Source organism: Argiope bruennichi, chromosome 8 (genome assembly GCF_947563725.1).
Source record: "Argiope bruennichi chromosome 8, qqArgBrue1.1, whole genome shotgun sequence".
In the NCBI taxonomy this organism is placed as follows: domain Eukaryota; kingdom Metazoa; phylum Arthropoda; class Arachnida; order Araneae; family Araneidae; genus Argiope; species Argiope bruennichi.
This window is the reverse complement of record NC_079158.1, coordinates 117,473,644-117,497,134: the sequence shown is the minus strand read 5'-3', so window position 1 is coordinate 117,497,134 and position 23,491 is coordinate 117,473,644. Positions and strand designations below refer to the sequence as shown.

Genomic DNA, 23,491 nt, shown 5'->3' with positions numbered 1-23,491 from the left:
TGTTCCAGAAAGTAGTATTCAAAAATCAAATTTGTGTTTTTAATGCATTTCTCCCAACCGATTGCAACAAAAATTTGACTCAGAACTACACTTGTAGTCTCAAAACGATATACCAAATTTTGTATAAATAAATCTTTGGGATTTTGAGCTGTCGTGTTTAAATGTTTATGCAAGTCTAGACAAACAGACGACCAACCCCTTGTCGGATTTGGCTCAAATTTTTACAGATGTTTACACTATAGATGCTAATTCTGAGTGACGAATTTTATCGATTTAGCTATCCTCATTTTGTAGTTATCGTGTTAAATTATATTTAAGCAGCCGGACAGACAGCCTTCCTCTGAGCGGATTATTTTTTCGTATCATGGTGTGGTATACGTAGCGGGAAATAAAAAAATTATGATAATATATTTGATATATTTAATAAATTATGAGTTTAGGGAGTCTCATGGGATCAAACCGAAAAAGTGTTTTAAATTACAGGACTTGTAATAGGAAGTTAATATTACATTTTGAAAAATTTAATTCTTTCATATGAATTCTATTTTTATTCGTTATTACGATATATCTATATATCTCACATTGCATCCAGGGTGTTTTTTCTTCCAGAGTGAGTTTCATACTAGCACATAATAGAGTTTCAATTAAAGTATGTTTTGAAGTAGCAACTGGCGTTCTGCCATAGGGGTAGCACGTCTACCCCGTGATCTGGGCGTCCTGGGTTCAGGCATGGTTGTTCTTCATCTGTGAGGTGTGTGAATGTCCCCCCACCCCCCTGTAAAAAGGGGTAGTGCAAGCGAATGTGTGAGTTTCATCTTCATATGAGCTAGAAGTCAGACTTCTGCCCTCGGATGCTAAGGGGTCTTTACCCTTAGAAGCTACTGTACCCCCTTTCCGTGGTAACACGGACACGACATCATCATCATTGAAGTAGCAAGCAATAGCTTTTCCTTCCTTTTCTTCATTTGTTTTTTCTTTATTCCATGCTCTACAGTAACCACTAGTAGTTTTCTTTTCAGTATCCTGAAATGTCCACTTTTCGACGATTTTATCTCACTAAGGGGTGAGACAAGATGGGCTAAGCGTACTTCCAAAATTCTTCGTATTTCTTTGACTTTGATTTCCGGCCTATTAGATACTATTTAATTCAGTTGTTTTTCTCGTTATGACAGTGTCATGTCATTTCTGACCGTATTATTTTATTTTAATTCAGTTCACGAGTAATCTGAGTTTACTTTATTGTTAAATGTAAACATCCCCTCCTTTCATCTTTCTTCTCAACCCTATTTCGATTAATTAAACCATCCTAACGCATCCTAAATACGCGGAGGGTTTTAGAATCCACTGGCAAATAATATATATCTCATTTCCCCAAAGTGCCAATTAATATCCCATAAGTCAACAGGGTTCCAATGCTAGTGATTATGAGCGATCGATCCATGATATAGGTTTTCCAAAGAGTTAAGTAGTTCTCTTGAATCAAACAACTTTTAAGTCTTTCAGCATCGTTCGATGTTGGAATCCGGCATTGGAAACACTGCAAAAAGACTCGCGTTTTTCTTTCCATTTCATTGGTTGCGCATGCAGAAAACATTATCAGTAACTGGATTGACAGACCGAAAATTAAATTACACAATATATAAATCAAAAATTTATTGGGCATATATGTTTGAAAAGCCAATCTGTATCCACAGGAAAACGACATTAGCATGATTGCCAGCACTGACAAAAAGATAGGCAGACAAAAGTTTGAGTCCATAAAGCGGAGATTTCGAGCAATTTTGAGATAAATACTTAGCGATGATTGAAATTCTCCAGGTAAGCTAGCTCTTTTAAGATAATAGCACAAATGTTTTAAAAGAAGCGTGATCAAGCTGCATGTCATGCAATAATAAAAACTGAAGAAACTAAGAGCAATTTTTGTTATTAAGTAATACAGTAATCCAAAAACTTGATAAATCAAATACAAAAAGTATGAAAAAACAGGATTTGAAAATAAATAGTTCTTTTTGATTTCAGATATGTTTTCATCATTTAGATCTAATAATATTTCTAAAATGATTGTAAAAATTAATATGAATGTGAAATACAAAATATATGGAATATGTTTTTTACCGATTTCGAAGACAGGTAATGTTTTACATACTCGATCGAGATATATTATCAATTTCACCATGTTTTGACGTTTTCTGTAAATTGATACAAAAAGAAATATCTTTAAAAGAACTAAAGAAAGGTGAGTTATTTCAGTGTGCTTCTCCGAGCAGACTATCACCCACAAAAACTGAAAAGACGCTCTTATGAAAAAAGTAACAAAGGCCAAATATATCGGCCAATGTTTGATGAAGTGAACAATTCTTTTTTCTTGAACTCCTTTTCTAGCGGTATGTAGTTCTTTGCAGTCGTTGCCAGCTTTGAGAGCATCTATTCCAACAAAACGCAGAATTGCAAAAATCAGTCTAAATTGTCTTAGAAGTGAATGGTCAGGTATTCCGTCCTTTCTTTCATTTTGCCAAGAATCGTGTGTCATTATTTCCGAAAACGCTTTTCTTTCTATGTGTTGCATTCGAAAGATTTGGTCAAACTTTCTTCTTTGGAACATTTTTAGAATTTCTAGAACTATCAGAAATGAAACATGTTATATAAATTTTCAGAATCGAAACTATAAAAATTCAAATCGAATAATATTCGCTATCTCTATTCACATTTAAAGAATCATTCGGCCATTTATATTCAATACAAATGACCCTCTCTCTCTCTCTCTCTTTTTTTTTTTTTTTTGCTGTTGGAGTAAAAATTGATTTTAAGTAATAGGTATACATTTCACAACTTTTCGAAAGCTGTTTAAATGTTTGTCAATAATTAATCTCGATTGAGATCTTCCATTTGACACAAAAGAATGATGGATCTCTATTGTATTGATACTTTTCATTGCGACATTAGTAGCTTATCAATTTGGAACAGATATTTTCTTTTTTTGTTAAGTGCTCAGTCGAATCATTATAATTTTTGAAGAATTGAGAGATTTCTCTTTCAATTCTCAGAAGCTACATGACAAAATAATATAATGATTTGAATTATGAAATCTGCATCGTTGAAGAGATTTAATGATGTGTGTCTAATTTTTTTTTCAATATCTTCTTAAAAAATCAATTTATTTTGCTCTTGAATTATAAGTTATGATTTATATTATCCGTTTTCAGAAATTTAGTGATTTATTTTGACGATTCTAACATAAAATTTGGTTATATTTTCTGGTAAGAAAGAATACGTAAGTTTATATATTTCATTTTTGGTCTGAATATTTTATATTTGCATTTTTCATAAATTGTGCATATTATCCATAAAAGCATGAATTTTTTAAATTAATCTTAGTAAGAATGATTGATTTTTATTAAATGGGAGACGGTTTTATATAAAACCTTTTGAAACCTTCTTTCTTAACTAGGTGATGTATTATCATAGCACTAACTGTTATTTTCTCTTTCTGATTAATATATCCATTAACATTATATTCCAGAAAAAACGTAAATTGTTTGTTCAGCTGAAAGGAGTTAATGTTTTATTCAATATTCTTGTAATAATATTGATGGTTAGAAAAAAAAGATCATTTTTCCATTATTTCTATGAACAGGAACTTGTTTCTTCGCAGTGCAAGGGAATCTCGAAAACTATCCGACAAACTTTTTTTTTTTTTTTTATCCTCATAGAATGTATGAACTGAATACACAGGTCAAAGAGAATTTATTAAATTATTTAATGACTGTTTTTTATTTTATTTTACATTAAACGATCAAAAAATCTTATCTAGTCATTACTATACTGTATACTGTGCACATCTTTAGTATATATATTTAGTGTATAAAGTACAGAATATTAAAGAAACGTATAATTATACTATGTATTATACACTCCTTCTGTAATAAACTATTTGCAAAATTTAAATCATATTGATTTATAATGAAATAATATTCCATGAAAAATTAATTGATTCATGTACGTTTTCAAATTTGTGAGAAGAGTAGTCGTCGCATATTTAATATATCTTAGGCGCATGAAAGCGGATTCTTTTGAAAAAATGTCCTTAGTGTTTTAGCATCAAAAGAAATCTGATCTTCTTCTGAGTCAACGGAATTATCGTATCTGTCATTTTCCAAATAACCTCACAGCAAAAAGAAATTCAACTATGATAAATCTAGTGAGGAACGTTTATATACATTTATTTAAATCAAGAATTATGTATACACTCCAGTGCTTAATTTATCTTTATCTTATCAAATGCAATGTTTTCTAAAATTATGGGACTAACTTTAAATGGGAAATTAAATACAAAAGCCGAGTCAGTTTTTACATTAGAAAATGGAACCCCAAATGTTAAAGGTAATTGCTATTGAAAGATTATTTATCTGTAAATTATATCTGTAAATATTTATTATCTGTAAATATTTATAAATTATTGTACACACATGAGAATTCTTAGTGATCATTCCATTGAAAATAGTTTAACATTTCGGATGGAGGTAGTAGTAAAGCATGTCGGGCATAGTTAAATTAAAATTAAATATTGTTTAAACTAATTTTGAAGTATTAACAAGTTACCTCCTTAATTAATTAATATTACCTCCTTAATATTACGATATCTAATTATCAGATATTATTTAGATTTGTTAAGAAAAGTTTTCACTTTTTTTACTATTTTGTTTAGAATTGCTTTTAAATTTTAGTTAAGCAGTTTTTATACGTGATATGCCGAAACCAACTTTTTATAAAATGATCTGTTGACGAGAGTTTAGTTATTTCAGTTTGTCAAAATTTGCTGTTTGAACTTACCTATATACAGATGAAATTAAAATCGCTAAAAAGGGTTTGGTTGTGGAAGTTTAGAGGGGAACGGGGACTCCGATATTTTATTGTCTAAGGGCCCCTAGAAGGCTTAATCTGACTCTGACAGTAATTCCATATGCTTACAAGTCTCTCCAATAAAGCTGATATATGTAATTATACTATGCAAAATTATATCATGAATGTTCAAATTGCAGCTGCTTTCGCTGATATGTAAAGAATGAGCTTTCAAAAAACCAACACTCATATAAAATTATTTCATTTCATGACATCATCCAATTTCATGGTGATGGGAAAACACGAAAGCATTATTTTCATTTTATTTTAATATTAAAATTAAATACATTATTATTAAAGAAAATATATATTTTAATTAACATAAGAAAGCTGTTATGGCAATAGATGAAAACAAATTCTATATCTGGAGCGATTAAACAGAAAGACAACTTTGTTGCTGAACAACACGAGTTTTCAGTATTATTGTGGAATTCCCCTCTAGGGCATCTTGAGAAGTTGCTTGCAGAATAAATAAGCAGTATACTTCTTCCCAGATGGGTAAATTAATGGTGTACAGCCCAGTTATGTCCACTCTGAGACGCAATGGACTTCCTACAGGATGGGTTGTCGTGGTCGGTGAATATAGTGTAGTCCTGTTTTTATATCCTCACCCTCAGATTGCACCTATATTCTTGTGATACAGTCATTGAATTAAACTTTAAATACCTAGGAGAGAGAGGGTATCTTCACTTCAGTTTCTTCTTGCAATTTTCTATGTTGTAGAATAGTAGATAGTAACACAAATACATCATAATGTTCAAAATAATTCAAATTCACAACAATCGAATACTGTCGAAAACAAATTGCTGACTGTCTAAATTTATCAGCATTTTCCTAGTAATATCAAAATATATTAAACTTCGATTGATTATTGTTTTTATCGGCTTCATTGTATTCCGATGATATCGCAAAGATTTTGGATTTCCTGAACTGATGTGAGCATTCAATGTGACATATCAAACTCAGCATGAGCATCAGCATTTTGTAATCATCCAGAAGATAATTTCAAATATATATATTAACAGTAGTTTCTTGAAATCTCATTAACTGCGACTTGACCTATAGATAATTAAAAGGCGATGTGAATTCAGAATGTTAATAATGAGGATTTCTTGTTCTTCATTTCAGTTTGACGTAAAGCAATTGCCAATGCCAGACAGGTGTGAATAGATGTTCTTTTTTAAAGTTCTTGTTGAGGGATGGAGCTAGGGACATCCAAAAGGACGCAGACGTGTTCTGAGCTCTTTGACGAGCAGAGATTGCTCCTTGCGGGCCCCCTCCAGAACGCTTTTGTTCTCGACGGCCCTCCTGGCAAGGTAAGGCAAGACCTCTCTTAATGTGCCATAGGGGACGGATTTGTAGACAGAAAATTCGCATTCCGCTGGAACAAAAGTAAAAGAAAGGATTTAGCAATAATTGTATTCTTAAATTCTGAGGAAATCTTTAAACGACATCGGAAAAATTACACGAATCTGTCCTACTTCAGAAATTTTATGCTTTTCAGATTGAAGAACCGTGAGTTCAAAAGTGTGATTTGGTACGCCGAACTTTCTCAATAATTTTTATCTCATGTGAAAATAATTATTAATTGTAGGGGCGATCTTTGATTATTTGTGGAAAGTATTATTGATGATATCTTTTAAAATTATTCTTATAAAAATGGTTTTCACGTTACTTTAAAATTAAAAAAAAATTACCTTTTTAAAAATATAAATTTCACTTCTGTCAAATGTTTACTTTATTTTTTTATAACCTTAAAAATATAATGCAGAATTTGTAACAATTTTTAATGCTACAAAATCCAAACTCATCCATCATGAAATTCAACCGCTTGCTTTTGTCAGGGTTAAAATAACGTTTAAAAATGCTTTCTTTGGACATTTATTTTGAAGTGGGATTTTCACTTAGGCTTCTATTTCGTAATTTATACAATTCTGAATTTGTAAGCCTTACAACTTGATTTTACTAATTCAATGAAATTCATGTTTTACGGTCTTATAAAAAAATTCATTTTTAAAAAGAATGTGCATTCTGCAAATATATTTAATAGCCCCCCCCCAAAAAAAAATCAATAATCTGGATGAACTGTCTAGTCACCAAATGCATTTAGCTCATTATAACTGCCAAACCTGAATTTCGCAATCATTTACAACCTAGGATCGGAAAGACTGAAAAATTGATATTTATTACTTTAAATTAATGTCTATATAAAAAGTGTGTTTATTAAAACATAACAATACTGTATTAAAAAAATGATTAATTATAATTAAAACAAAATTTATAAAATTTTGAAAATATATGTTTTTTTAAATGTGTTGTTTAGACATGCAATTTGAATATCGGAAATAAGCTTTTGCACATATTTGAAAAAATGCAGTAGACTCACCCAAGGGTTTAGATATCTGCTCACACATTCCATACAGCTGACCAAAGCTCACAAAACGACGATCTAAATTCTCAGCTTCCATTCTAGAAAAAAATTCAGCATTCACGTTTTTATCTACTAGTAATAAAAGACAGTGTGTGTGTATTAGCGTTATAGAACAGCTTTTTAATCGAAATCTACACAATATTGTACAAAAATATTGTGATTGGTAAAATGTGCGATATTTTTAAAAAAATTTAATTAATAGGAAACTTTACTAACTTAAAAATTAAAGTGAGATTTTGATGTTACTTCGCCAAACCTCCGAAAATATAATTGCACAAAAGAAATTTTTACACTATTTTAAAATTAAAAAAATTCTGTTTTTACTGATAGAACTTCAATTTTTACATAATTTTTACCTTTTCATATGCGAAATGTACAAAAAAGAAAATATAATTGTCAAAAATTCTTTATCGAGATTTTGATGAATTTCCACATTTCTGACTTTCCGAATTGGAAAAACATACATTTTAAAATTATGTGTGAATCTATGTTAAATGTATGAATTTTATGCATTAAATTTATTAACTAGTCTCAGAATTCTTCATGAGTGTGTACAACAGTTCAACCTCATCTGATTTAATTACGAAATTTGTTCCAAAATATTTTTCGCATTTTTTTAAAAAACAGGATGTTGACATAATTAAATTAAATTCAGTCATTGATGAAAGAGTCTTTTTAAGTCTGAAAGCGATGACTGATACTTCATCTCTTACCTTTGAATGATGAGTCTTATGCTACGTTCGTTGTGTGTTGCCGCGATGAATTGGCAGCGGGGCCCCACCCGGTCCAGCAGGAAAGACATCACCCTGCAGAGAAAGAGGGAAATCTAATCAGTGCACAGAGGATATTTCACTTTGCAGAAATAGTACAAGGGTCATCATCATACCAATATTAATTTTAAGAATTGAAGTGTCTCAATCTTACAGAAATAATAACTGACATACTTGATTTTAATAAAATTTATATTTATAATTCTAATTTTGAATGTGTAACAAGTATTCAGCTGAAAGTCTTATTCAGTTTCTTGCACCTCAGGATTAATACCCGCACCCAGGTGGCATCTCAAAAATAAAAGCTTTCAGCATCAGAGTTATTTATCGTCGCCCTGTTAGGTGCACAATTGGTGTGGGGTTGGCTACCTGAGGCCAATGACGGAACGAGCTTCCTACCGGAAGTGTTGTACCATGGCTGGTGATGATCCTTAGGACTCAACCATTAGTTCCTGATTATGTTGTCGCAGCGTTTCGATCATTCAATTTATTCAAATGCTTATGGGCGGGGTGAAACAGGTTCGTTTGTGGTTACCCTCAGGATTATTACAAAAGTTTGAGCTCATATGCGGAGAATACTGTGAGAGCCGAGAGAAAACTTTCATTCAGAAAATTGGGCATGACAAATTCCATTGTGCATATATAATCTGATTATAATTTCTTTGCATTGAATATTCTTTACTAATATTGCGTGCTCATGCTCAAAAGATCAAACCATTCAATTTAAAACTACAGTACACTCCCGATTATCCGCGGAATTGGGTGGCGCGGCCGCCGCGGATAACAAAAATCGCGGATAATCCGAAAAAAGCTAAAAACGGGTATAGCAAAAAAGTAAAAAGTCATTCCAACTTTGAAAAATCGTTTTATGTACAATAAAACGTAAAATAAACAGCAGGAGAGGTTTAACTAACGCTTAATATTTTAGTATATCACTCAAAACTAACCTAAAATGCATTTTGTTAATGAAAACAGAAAAGTGCTTTGTACTTACGAGAGGCGTCAAGGATACACAGAAAAATGAATACATATGTACTGTTTTAATACTGTAATATATTATGTAATTACAAAAGCATAACTGTAAAACTGCACCTTTTTGAAAAAATCAGTCAAAAAAAAAAAAAAAAAAAACTTTGTGCGGCAGGCGTGGATAACCCGCCCGCGGATAATCGGGAGTCTACTGTATTACATTTAGAACAAAAAAATCCTTGCAAAGTAAGAAGGTGATTTGGTATTTGTAATTTATTAAAAATTAAGCGAGTATTTAGTATTTTTATGTGGAATCTCTAAAAATATTATTGCACAAAACTGGTTTCACATCATTTAAAAACCTAAAAAAAATGGTTTTTTTTAAAGGTACTGATTTATTACCGAGAAATTTTTTATCTAAATAGGGATAGAGACCTACAGAGAAGCCTTGTGATTGTTTCAAACCAGTTTTAACAGGTTTAAACTTAAATTAATGAAGACAAATAATGACTTAAAAATAATATTCTCACATGATAACTTGAAATTTGCGATCGTAGATTTCATTTTTACTTTACCTATAATAACCTTTTGTTCATTAAAACAAATATGATTTCTTGCCATTATTTCATTTTATATGAAAATATATCTGAATTAAACAATTATAAAGATGTTTAACAATGAATAATTAATTTCTCGCATCTTTCTTAAAATATAAATACCCGTATTCGAAATGCTTTTTAATCTACTAGTAAAGAATTCGTGATTATTTAATCATACTGATTTATATTTTAACTGGATTATTTAAAAGTAAGCAAATTTTTCCTCACCTGTCGTAGTTCTCACTTGTTGCTTCGTAGCTTTCACAGATAGGGTCGGGCAGTCCCAGTCGTTGGGCCCGTTGACGCTCCTGTAACATGTAGGCGCCACGAACCATCTTGCCTCCAAAACACACACCCAGCCGCTCCATTAGTAACTCCAATTCGATGCGAACGCGAGAATCAGCTTCCTGAGGAGAAAAAAATAAAAAGGAAATAAGATCCTCTAAATCTTTAAAGTTTTCTATTCACTTAGCTTGTTCATCAAAAACGCAGTTAAAAAGGGGTAGATTATTTCAGGTAACGCATTATAGAAAAATTAAAGAAGTGAAGCGAAAAATTGAAAATGTTATGGGGAAAAGGGAGTCTGATTCGAAACACCTTAACTTGATTTGATACCAAGGCATGGAATATGCTTCCATAGTATTAGCATAGCTTTATTCTTAAAGGAGTTGTAATTCTGACAACAAATTCTTAAAAATCTGTTTTCAACTAGCTTGTCTTTTCATTACTTACTTTTTTATTTAACAATTAATGAATTCAAGAAAATTTAATTGAGATTTCAAGATGAATACTCAAAAGCATTTTAGTTTTATTACATTTATTCACGCCTTGGCAATGAACTGATATTTTTCAGTCATAAGTTATGAACAAAAATAGGAAAAGTTCCAATATATCTTCATCAGCAAACTACAGGAATTATTAAAAATTAATGCTCATCAATCTTAAAATCTCATTTCTCAGAGATAAAAGTCTCTAGATTAAGATAATTAATTGCTTATAGGATTAATCTCTTAGACAATTGTTTCAAAAATTCATGACTGCAAGCCAGAAGGCTAAGAAAGATAGTTTGCATCCCGAGATATTTCAGCCCTTTCACCATTTTCTCCTCTAATTTCATATTTCATGGTGTGAATCTATTTCAACAAGCTGGACAATGGGAAAAAAGGCTTTATTCTGTGAATAGCTTTTCTTCTGGAAAAGCTGCAAACACTTATAAAATTCTATTAATTCATTATTAAATAGCTAAAATTCGCTATTAAATAAGAGCAACAGCGTTAGCAAAAGCATTCTATGGCTCATCAACTCGCTTTTTGAACAGAACTCCAGAGAGAAGTCTTCACCCCCCTCCCTCCTATTGAGTTCTATCTTGGGTTTATATAGTCTTCAAACAGAATATCACATATAATTCTCCAGAAAAATCTCCTGATCTAAATTTCTAATAGAGATATATCCATATTTCTTGCATTTTTTAGAATCTCCATTTTTCTAAGCGATCCTCATGAATACCAAACAGTAGAAAACCTACTAGAACCCACGCATGCATAATCAGACGACAAGAGCCCCAACCTACGTAAGAAAAATATAGAAAACTGGAAATGCCAGTTAGAGAGATGGCAAAGCTGAGCCCAGAAGATAACAATTTATTTAAAGAAACTATGGGAGCCCCGAAAGAAATCAGCACTATTATGAAAAACTCGAAACTAGTAAAAGCAGTGAGTCTCGTGCAGACACATGAAAATCCCATTAAAAAAAGCTATCATCAACATTCTGCTTGCTTGTACAGGCTCAACCCTTTCAGCACCACTTGACCCCAATCGAGGCATGAGAAAGTGTTGCAGTTGATCGTGTGACGAGTCTGTTACTAGTTTTCTCTCTTCTGTCCCCAACTTAGTATATTAGTATTATCATAACTAAAGTGAACCATATTTTAGAAATTCCTTATTTCTTCAGTAATTTTTTTTTTTTTAGTGTAGGAGATTACGTGTCAAGAACTCAGCAACTCCTTGAAGGTACCGTCCTCGTTGTTGTGCATTTTTATCGCCAAAGTTGAAATCAATGACTTTACATCCTTCGCTAATCTTTGCAAATCTCTCTTTCTAATAATAATACATTTCAGAGAATCTATATTTCTCTGAATAATACTAACTAACATTTATAATACTAACATTTCAGAGAATCTATATTTCAGATTCGTAACAATACAGCCATATATAAACATGTTATGTATTGCTTCGAGAGAACAAACATGATAGCATTGGCATTTTATCGAACTGTCATTCCTTATAATTATTATTGGATGCTTTAAGTGTAGTTTTAGAACGCAAAATGAATAAAGAGATAAAATTAGCTGACCTTGAGATAACACTGGTAGGTATTCCAAACGACCGGAATGCTGGAGTTGAAAGCAGCCGCTGCCCCTAAGGCTAGGGCGCTCAGTCCTTCATTGAGGTAAGTAAATTCTGCATCTACTAGAACTCTCACGCCCTTCTGATGAGCTGCCTGCAGTAGAAAAAGTATTCATCATAAAAATCGATTAAAAAATATTCATAAAAGTTGGTATAACATTCTTTCAACTATAACAAATATCTGTTTCGTAGAGAAATAAAATTTAAAACACGCTTTTTTTTTTGTATTGGACAAAAAATAGAAAGTATTAAGATATGATGTTCTAACAAAATCTAACTAGCTGGACTGATCTAACCAAAACTATTAGAGATATTATATAAAGATATTAATCCGAGAACGTATTGCATAGAACTGACGTACCTGTACAAAGGATATTATGAAATAATATCCTTTGGATGAATTCAATATTTTAAGTTAATGTATCGTGTCATCTTTGGGGAGTTTCTTGGCGATTAATCCATGAAGCAGGGCCGGCCATCTTGGAGATGCAGCGAAAGCTATGCACCGGGGTCCCGCGATTAAGGGGCCCCAACATGATCAAGAACTAAAATAATGTTCTGAACGGTAATAGGGAGATGAAACGAAGAAAGGACGAAACTTAACTGGAAAAATCGATGGGTTTTGAAATATTACAGTTAATTACAGATATATTACAGTTAAGTGCAAATGTGCAACATATTATAAGCATAAAGTATGGTCATTTACCTCACCTACTAAATTAAATTGCGTATATTACTTTGATAATTCATACTTTAAGATGTTTAATATTGTTAGATCTAATCATGTCCATGCTAAGGAAGTATTCCTCTGGGTGCCAAGACTTGGTTTCAACAAAGAAAATTAATAGAAAAGAAAAAAGGAGAAAAGCTATATTTCAAAAAGTTATGAGTAGATCTGTTTTCTTGTCAACGAAATAATTCTGGCAATGAAATTCCTTCTACTTCAGAAGTTACAATTCAAGCTTCAATTAGCAAAGTAAGTTCCGCACAAGCTACACAATCTTGCAATGAAAGTGTAGAAACTGTGTGAAATCTTGAATACAATCTACAATAATTGCTCTAAACCCTCATGCATTTTATGTGCCTAACCTATGCCATTCTTTTAAGTTATCAATTTATGACGCCGCTTCCAGCAGTAATTTTTTTATATTGTTTATTTTCTGCATCTACAAAAAGATGGGAAATTCTACAAAAGCATTTAAACATTACTCTTAAACCATTATGCGACACTCGTTGGGGAGCCAAAATAGATACGATTAAAGCAGTGTATATACAATTCGAACAAACTTGTAATGCCTTAGAAGAAGTTATTGGTGCAAATAATAATATAGCAGTATTCGAAACTAAAAGTCTAATGGATTCAATACAAGAAATGACATTTATTTTATGTTTAATAGTAGGTTTACAATATTGTCAAAAATTAGCACTATAAATAAACTATTTCAAGTAAAACCTGTTGTTCTCGATTGCGCTTTTAATTTAATCGATAGAATTAAAACTGAAATAAAAAAATTAAGAACAAAATTTAACTCATTTTTAGACGAAGCAAAAGCGTTCGAAGTAATTTGAACCTTTCAGAACTATTTTCTGAATATATATATATATATATATATATATATATATATATATATATATATATATATATTTTTAAATAGCGGAAGGTGAAATTATAAAAAAGCCGGTTGAGGAATTTAGATGTTATTTTTTCAACTTTCAAACTGATACTGTTATTGCGCAGATAGAAGATAAATTTAAAAATATTTCAAATGAGTCACTCATATAAAAAGTTTAGAAAGACATGAATTTGAAAAATGTTCCCAAAACTTTGTAATGTTTTATAATAACAATGTAGATGAAAATCTAATCCAAATAATTGTTTTGCTATGGGATTTGAATTCGAATGAAAGGGATGTAAATAACGCTCAACACATATTGCAATATACATTAATTAATAATTATAATGTTTTATTTCTAAATGTATTAACCGTGTTAAAACTTCCCTTTACGTTGCCAGTTGCTATAATAAATGCTTAGCGCTCTTTCAGCAAATTAAAATTAATAAAGAATTGTCTTCGGTCAAGCATGTGTGCATAACGCTTACATGCACCTGCTATATTAAACATCGAAAAAGAAATTGCAAAAAATTGTAATTTTCCCGAAGTAATTAATAGCATTAAATAAACATGCAATAGTAATTTCTGTTCGTACTGGTATATTTGTAGACTTTTCAAAAAATATAAGGCCCCAATTGGTTTCTTGCACACGGGCCTTTAGCGATATGTGATGTGCTAGGATAGAACCTGGGACCTTGTGGTTAGCAGTCCAGAAACATAACCATGATACCAAAACAATTGTTCTAATAGCAGAGCTGTTAACTGGCTTATATACTATTCACCACAGACTCTCCCTCCAGTGAGGCGGAGGTGAGACGAACGATATGGCTGTTGAGTGGTGATGTAATATTAGCTGTTGTTTGAATGGGCCTGTACCCAGTTGAGTAGCGAGTGTGTTGGGTGCCGCGTCACGTGAGTGTGACGACTTTGGTTTGCTGCGTCAAGTGAGTCTGACGACTTTGGTTGCGGGTAGATGGCACCACAACAGCTGTACGAAGGTTGAGGTTTCATCGTCTGAGGTCACCAATTTAGTCGATTGGTATGCGCGAGGATAGAACCTGGGACCTTGTGGTTAGCAGTCCAGTAACATAACCATGATACCAAAACAATTGTTCTTGTAGCAGAGCTGTTAACTGGCTTATATGCTATTCACCACAGGACCCTTCATAGAGAAGGTCGGCTCTGCCCTGGAGTGTGGTTAATAGTATCTAAAAATTGAATTTGTGTTTTAGATGCGCTTTTCCCACCCGAATGAAACAAAAAATTGACACAGAACTACACTTGTAGTCACAAATTCACATAACAAATTTGATGCATTTTAATAATTCCGTTTTTGAATTATAGCGTTTACATGCTTCTAAAAGTATAGACAGATAGACAATCAACTCCTTGTTGGATTTGATTATTTTTTGCAGTAAAGTATTGACAGTTTTATGAAAAAAAAAATTGACAGCTGACAGTTTAGGGTCAGTAAAAATAGAAAGATACGTGATAGAACAGAGTATTTTCATTGTTGAACAATATTTCAAAAATAATGAAAGTGATAATCTGACTGCCACAGTTCGAAAATTTAAAAATTTACGTCCTAGATCGTGTGATTTAACACCATTGAGTATCTTTTTATAGAGTTATTTGAAATCAAAGTCTATGCCAACAAACTCACAAGCATGCGTGCATTGAGGGAGGAAATTCAACGCTGCATCAAAGAAATTCCGCCATATTTATACAAAATGGGCTTGGAAAATTTCGACAGTTTGTTATTCTATACATAACCTTATCCTGTGTAAGCGATTCAATAAAAATATAACAATTATATATATATTATTTTATGCAAATCTACCGTTAACGATATAACGTCGCTATATCGTGTAATTCTCCATTTTTAGTAACCTAAATTATCAACTGTCAAATGGTTCTTTTAATTAGGTTGCCAACACTTTACTGCACAAATGATGGTAAATTCAAATCTTGCTTTAATTAAGGTTATACATAAACTTATCCTGTGTAAGCATTTCAATAAAAATATAACAATTAAAAAAAATTATTTTATGTAGGTCTAGCGTTAATGATATAACGTCGTTATATCGTGTAATTCTCCATTTTTAGTAACCTAAATTATCAACTGTCAAATGGTTCTTTTAATTAGGTTGCCAACACTTTACTGCACAAATGATGGTAAATTCAAATCTTGCTTTAATTAAGGTTATACATAACCTTATCCTGTGTAAGCAATTCAATAAAAATATAACAATTTTAAAAAAAAATAATTTTATGTAAATCTAGCGTTAACGATATAACGTCGTTATATCGCGTAATTCTCCATTTTTAGTAACCCTAAATTATCAACTGTCAAATGGTGCTTTTAATTAGGTTGCCAACACTTTACTGCACAAATGATGGTAAATTCAAATCTTGCTTTAATTAAGGTTATACATAACCTTATCCTGTGTAAGCAATTCAATAAAAATATAACAATTTAAAAAAAAATTATTTTATGTAAATCTAGCGTTAATGATATAACGTCGGTATATCGCGTAATTCTCCATTTTTAGTAACCCTAAATTATCAACTGTCAAATGGTGCTTTTAATTTGGTTGCCAACACTTTACTGCACAAATGATGGTAAATTCAAATCTTGCTTTAATTAAGGTTATTCATAACCTTATCCTGTGTAAGCAATTCAATAAAAATATAACAATTTAAAAAAAATTATTTTATGTAAATCTAGCGTTAATGATATAACGTCGTTATATCGCGTAATTCTCCATTTTTAGTAACCTAAATTATCAACTGTCAAATGGTGCTTTTAATTAGGTTGCCAACACTTTACTGCACAAATGGTGGTAAATTCAAATCTTGCTTTAATTAAGGTTATTCATAACCTTATCCTGTGTAAGCAATTCAATAAAAATATAACAATTTAAAAAAAAATTATTTTATGTAAATCTAGCGTTAATGATATAACGTCGTTATATCGCGTAATTCTCCATTTTTAGTAACCTAAATTATCAACTGTCAAATGGTGCTTTTAATTTGGTTGCCAACACTTTACTGCACAAATGATGGTAAATTCAAATCTTGCTTTAATTAAGGTTATTCATAACCTTATCCTGTGTAAGCAATTCAATAAAAATATAACAATTTAAAAAAAAATTATTTTATGTAAATCTAGCGTTAATGATATAACGTCGTTATATCGCGTAATTCTCCATTTTTAGTAACCTAAATTATCAACTGTCAAATGGTGCATTTAATTAGGTTGCCACTGCACAAATGATGGTAAATTCAAATCTTGTTTTAATTGAGGTTATTCATAACCTTATCCTGTGTAAGCAATTCAATAAAAATATAACAATTTAAAAAAATTATTTTATGTAAATCTAGCGTTAATGATATAACGTCGTTATATCGCGTAATTCTCCATTTTTAGTAACCTAAATTATCAACTGTCAAATGGTGCTTTTAATTAGGTTGCCAACACTTTACTGCACAAATGATGGTAAATTCAAATCTTGCTTTAATTAAGGTTATACATAACCTTATCCTGTGTAAGCAATTCAATAAAAATATAACAATTTAAAAAAAAATTATTTTATGTAAATCTAGCGTTAACGATATAACGTCGGTATATCGCGTAATTCTCCATTTTTAGTAACCCTAAATTATCAACTGTCAAATGGTGCTTTTAATTAGGTTGCCAACACTTTACTGCACAAATGATGGTAAATTCAAATCTTGCTTTAATTAAGGTTATACATAACATTATTCCTGTGTAAGCAATTCAATAAAAATATAACAATTTAAAAAAAATTATTTTATGTAAATCTAGCGTTAACGATATAACGTCGGTATATCGCGTAATTCTCCATTTTTAGTAACCCTAAATTATCAACTGTCAAATGGTGCTTTTAATTAGGTTGCCAGCACTTTACTGCACAAATGATGGTAAATTCAAATCTTGCTTTAATTAAGGTTATACATAACATTATTCCTGTGTAAGCAATTCAATAAAAATATAACAATTTAAAAAAAAATTATTTTATATAAATCTAGCGTTAACGATATAACGTCGTTATATCGCGTAATTCTCCATTTTTAGTAACCCTAAATTATCAACTGTCAAATGGTGCTTTTAATTAGGTTGCCAGCACTTTACTGCACAAATGATGGTAAATTCAAATCTTGCTTTAATTAAGGTCATACATAACATTATTCCTGTGTAAGCAATTCAATAAAAATATAACAATTTAAAAAAAATTATTTTATGTAAATCTAGCGTTAACGATATAACGTCGTTATATCGCGTAATTCTCCATTTTTAGTAACCCTAAATTATCAACTGTCAAATGGTGCTTTTAATTAGGTTGCCAGCACTTTACTGCACAAATGATGGTAAATTCAAATCTTGCTTTAATTAAGGTTATACATAACATTATTCCTGTGTAAGCAATTCAATAAAAATATAACAATTTTAAAAAAAATTATTTTATATAAATCTAGCGTTAACGATATAACGTCGTTATATCGCGTAATTCTCCATTTTTAGTAACCCTAAATTATCAACTGTCAAATGGTGCTTTTAATTAGGTTGCCAGCACTTTACTGCACAAATGATGGTAAATTCAAATCTTGCTTTAATTAAGGTTATACATAACATTATTCCTGTGTAAGCAATTCAATAAAAATATAACAATTTAAAAAAAAATTATTTTATGTAAATCTAGCGTTAATGATATAACGTCGTTATATCGCGTAATTCTCCATTTTTAGTAACCTAAATTATCAACTGTCAAATGGTGCTTTTAATTAGGTTGCCAGCACTTTACTGCACAAATGATGGTAAATTCAAATCTTGCTTTAATTAAGGTTATACATAACATTATTCCTGTGTAAGCAATTCAATAAAAATATAACAATTTAAAAAAAAATTATTTTATGTAAATCCAGCGTTAACGATATAACGTCGTTATATCGCGTAATTCTCCATTTTTAGTAACCTAAATTATCAACTGTCAAATGGTGCATTTAATTAGGTTGCCACTGCACAAATGGTGGTAAATTCAAATCTTGCTTTAATTAAGGTTATACATAACATTATTCCTGTGTAAGCAATTCAATAAAAATATAACAATTTAAAAAAAAATTATTTTATGTAAATCTAGCGTTAATGATATAACGTCGTTATATCGCGTAATTCTCCATTTTTAGTAACCTAAATTATCAACTGTCAAATGGTGCATTTAATTAGGTTGCCACTGCACAAATGATGGTAAATTCAAATCTTGTTTTAATTGAGGTTATTCATAACCTTATCCTGTGTAAGCAATTCAATAAAAATATAACAATTAAAAAAAAATTATTTTATGTAAATCTAGCGTTAATGATATAACGTCGTTATATCGCGTAATTCTCCATTTTTAATAACCTAAATTATCAACTGTCAAATGGTGCTTTTAATTAGGTTGCCAGCACTTTACTGCACAAATGATGGTAAATTCAAATCTTGTTTTAATTAAGGTTATACATAACATTATTCCTGTGTAAGCAATTCAATAAAAATATAACAATTTAAAAAAAATTATTTTATGTAAATCTAGCGTTAACGATATAACGTCGTTATATCGCGTAATTCTCCATTTTTAGTAACCTAAATTATCAACTGTCAAATGGTGCATTTAATTAGGTTGCCACTGCACAAATGATGGTAAATTCAAATCTTGTTTTAATTGAGGTTATACATAACATTATTCCTGTGTAAGCAATTCAATAAAAATATAACAATTTAAAAAAAATTATTTTATGTAAATCTAGCGTTAACGATATAACGTCGTTATATCGCGTAATTCTCCATTTTTAGTAACCTAAATTATCAACTGTCAAATGGTGCATTTAATTAGGTTGCCACTGCACAAATGATGGTAAATTCAAATCTTGTTTTAATTGAGGTTATACATAACATTATTCCTGTGTAAGCAATTCAATAAAAATATAACAATTTAAAAAAAATTATTTTATGTAAATCTAGCGTTAACGATATAACGTCGCTATATCGTGTAATTCTCCATTTTTAGTAACCTAAATTATCAACTGTCAAATGGTTCTTTTAATTAGGTTGCCAACACTTTACTGCACAAATGATGGTAAATTCAAATCTTGCTTTAATTAAGGTTATACATAAACTTATCCTGTGTAAGCATTTCAATAAAAATATAACAATTAAAAAAAATTATTTTATGTAAGTCTAGCGTTAATGATATAACGTCGTTATATCGCGTAATTCTCCATTTTTAGTAACCCTAAATTATCAACTGTCAAATGGTTCTTTTAATTAGGTTGCCAACACTTTACTGCACAAATGATGGTAAATTCAAATCTTGCTTTAATTAAGGTTATTCATAACCTTATCCTGTGTAAGCATTTCAATAAAAATATAACAATTAAAAAAAATTATTTTATGTAAGTCTAGCGTTAATGATATAACGTCGTTATATCGCGTAATTCTCCATTTTTAGTAACCCTAAATTATCAACTGTCAAATGGTTCTTTTAATTAGGTTGCCAACACTTTACTGCACAAATGATGGTAAATTCAAATCTTGCTTTAATTAAGGTTATTCATAACCTTATCCTGTGTAAGCATTTCAATAAAAATATAACAATTAAAAAAAATTATTTTATGTAAGTCTAGCGTTAATGATATAACGTCGTTATATCGCGTAATTCTCCATTTTTAGTAACCCTAAATTTTCAACTGTCAAATGGTTCTTTTAATTAGGTTGCCAACACTTTACTGCACAAATGATGGTAAATTCAAATCTTGCTTTAATTAAGGTTATACATAACATTATTCCTGTGTAAGCAATTCAATAAAAATATAACAATTTAAAAAAAAATTATTTTATGTAAATCTAGCGTTAACGATATAACGTCGCTATATCGCGTAATTCTCCATTTTTAGTAACCTAAATTATCAACTGTCAAATGGTGCATTTAATTAGGTTGCCACTGCACAAATGATGGTAAATTCAAATCTTGTTTTAATTGAGGTTATACATAACCTTATCCTGTGTAAGCAATTCAATAAAAATATAACAATTTTAAAAAAAATTATTTTATGTAAATCTAGCGTTAACGATATAACGTCGTTATATCGCGTAATTCTCCATTTTTAGTAACCCTAAATTATCAACTGTCAAATGGTGCTTTTAATTAGGTTGCCAACACTTTACTGCACAAATGGTGGTAAATTCAAATCTTGCTTTAATTAAGGTTATACATAACCTTATCCTGTGTAAGCAATTCAATAAAAATATAACAATTTAAAAAAAATTATTTTATGTAAATCTAGCGTTAACGATATAACGTCGTTATATCGCGTAATTCTCCATTTTTAGTAACCTAAATTATCAACTGTCAAATGGTGCATTTAATTAGGTTGCCACTGCACAAATGATGGTAAATTCAAATCTTGTTTTAATTGAGGTTATACATAACCTTATCCTGTGTAAGCAATTCAATAAAAATATAACAATTTTAAAAAAAATTATTTTATGTAAATCTAGCGTTAACGATATAACGTTGTTATATCGCGTAATTCTCCATTTTTAGTAACCTAAATTATCAACTGTCAAATGGTGCTTTTAATTAGGTTGCCAACACTTTACTGCACAAATGGTGGTAAATTCAAATCTTGCTTTAATTAAGGTTATACATAACCTTATCCTGTGTAAGCAATTCAATAAAAATATAACAATTTAAAAAAAAATTATTTTATGTAAATCTAGCGTTAACGATATAACGTCGTTATATCGCGTAATTCTCCATTTTTAGTAACCTAAATTATCAACTGTCAAATGGTGCATTTAATTAGGTTGCCACTGCACAAATGATGGTAAATTCAAATCTTGTTTTAATTGAGGTTATACATAACCTTATCCTGTGTAAGCAATTCAATAAAAATATAACAATTTTAAAAAAAATTATTTTATGTAAATCTAGCGTTAACGATATAACGTTGTTATATCGCGTAATTCTCCATTTTTAGTAACCTAAATTATCAACTGTCAAATGGTGCATTTAATTAGGTTGCCACTGCACAAATGATGGTAAATTCAAATCTTGTTTTAATTGAGGTTATACATAACCTTATCCTGTGTAAGCAATTCAATAAAAATATAACAATTTAAAAAAAAATTATTTTATGTAAATCTAGCGTTAACGATATAACGTCGTTATATCGCGTAATTCTCCATTTTTAGTAACCTAAATTATCAACTGTCAAATGGTGCATTTAATTAGGTTGCCACTGCACAAATGATGGCAAATTCAAATCTTGTTTTAATTGAGGTTATACATAACCTTATCCTGTGTAAGCAATTCAATAAAAATATAACAATTTTAAAAAAAATTATTTTATGTAAATCTAGCGTTAACGATATAACGTTGTTATATCGCGTAATTCTCCATTTTTAGTAACCTAAATTATCAACTGTCAAATGGTGCTTTTAATTAGGTTGCCAACACTTTACTGCACAAATGGTGGTAAATTCAAATCTTGTGTTAATTTTGGGACACCCTTCATAATACAGTTGTTAGATACTTAAGAAAGGCTTATGCTAATAAATTTAACTAGCATTTGCAAATAGAAAAGAAACGGATACAAATTGAATCTTCCCATCACTCACCTGGCATATACTTCTGAGTCGTCCCACCGCTCTGCTCAAAGCATCTTGGTCATCTTTGGTCAAGGTTTTTTCGAAAGGCCCCATCTGTGGAAAGAAGCATTTTCATGAATGCGTATAGTTCACAACAACTATTGAATTGATATAAAAATAATGTTTAAAATAAAATACTCAGAAAATAAAATGTGGTTTTGTACATGATCTTAACGGAACTTTTTTAATATCTTAACGGAATAACTTTTTAAACGGAATTGTCCCACTTATTGTGGGATTTTTTTTTCATTCAACGGGCAATGAAAGGATGATAATTTAAGCCAAAATGGTCTTGATAACCTTATAACTTAAAATACACTGGTGTTCAAACTAGTCAGATTTTAATGAAATTTATTTTTTCATAGGTTGATATAATACAAAAAAAAATGATCATTCAACAGTTATAATACACACACACACATGATCGTGCGTAACACTCATCGGAGGTGAAAAGCATGTGGTGAATAGCATATAAGCCAGTTAACAGCCCTGCTACCCGAGCAATTGTTTTGGTATCAAGGTCCCAGGTTCTATCCTCACGCATCTCAATGCGCTAAAAGCATGAAACAGCAGTTGCAGAATAGAATAAAAAATGAATTAATAGGAGGTATGGTCCCTTCTTGCAGATATACAGGCCTCGCTCTGGGATTCCATGCTGGAATTTATTTTTGCCAGTGGTCCCATTCGTTCAGCAACGCTGTTTTCAATCCCTGGATAGCTCTCGGAGGGTTGATTGCTATTTGAATTTGTACTCTCCAGAGTGTTTCCAGCATGTTCTATAAGGTTGAGATCTGGCTGGCCAATCCATTTGGCGAATATCCACACTTTCCAGAAATTCGTCGATCAGATGATCTCTAGGTGGCCTCACGTTGTCATCCATTAAAAAGAAATCATTGCCAACTGCACCTCTGGAAAGGGAACACAGGGCTTCAAGATCTCATTCCTATACCTCACACCAGTCACAATGCCTCTTTCAAAGACATGGAGGTCTGTGCGGTCATCCAACATGATGCCTGCCCAGACCATCAAACCTCTGCTGCGTTTCTACAAAACCACAATTCGAGAGTGCTAGTTATTCGACAAAATATACAA

The 23,491-nt window shown here is 30.8% G+C and overlaps 1 protein-coding gene across 1 annotated transcript in view; it reads right to left on the bottom strand.

The window, feature by feature from the left end:
* Positions 1–1,638: 1,638 nt before the first annotated feature.
* The window catches only part of LOC129980899 (hydroxyproline dehydrogenase-like), a 49,575-nt gene continuing 27,722 nt past the window's right edge, over positions 1,639–23,491 (bottom strand). Inside the window, exons 6-11 of the mRNA XM_056091361.1 lie at positions 22,370–22,453; positions 12,021–12,167; positions 9,897–10,075; positions 8,044–8,136; positions 7,286–7,368; positions 1,639–6,280 (exon numbers count right to left, since the gene is read on the bottom strand). Of these exons, the coding sequence (XP_055947336.1) occupies positions 6,105–6,280; positions 7,286–7,368; positions 8,044–8,136; positions 9,897–10,075; positions 12,021–12,167; positions 22,370–22,453 (762 nt within the window). The 3' untranslated portion in view covers positions 1,639–6,104. The remainder of the gene's footprint in view (positions 6,281–7,285; positions 7,369–8,043; positions 8,137–9,896; positions 10,076–12,020; positions 12,168–22,369; positions 22,454–23,491) is intronic.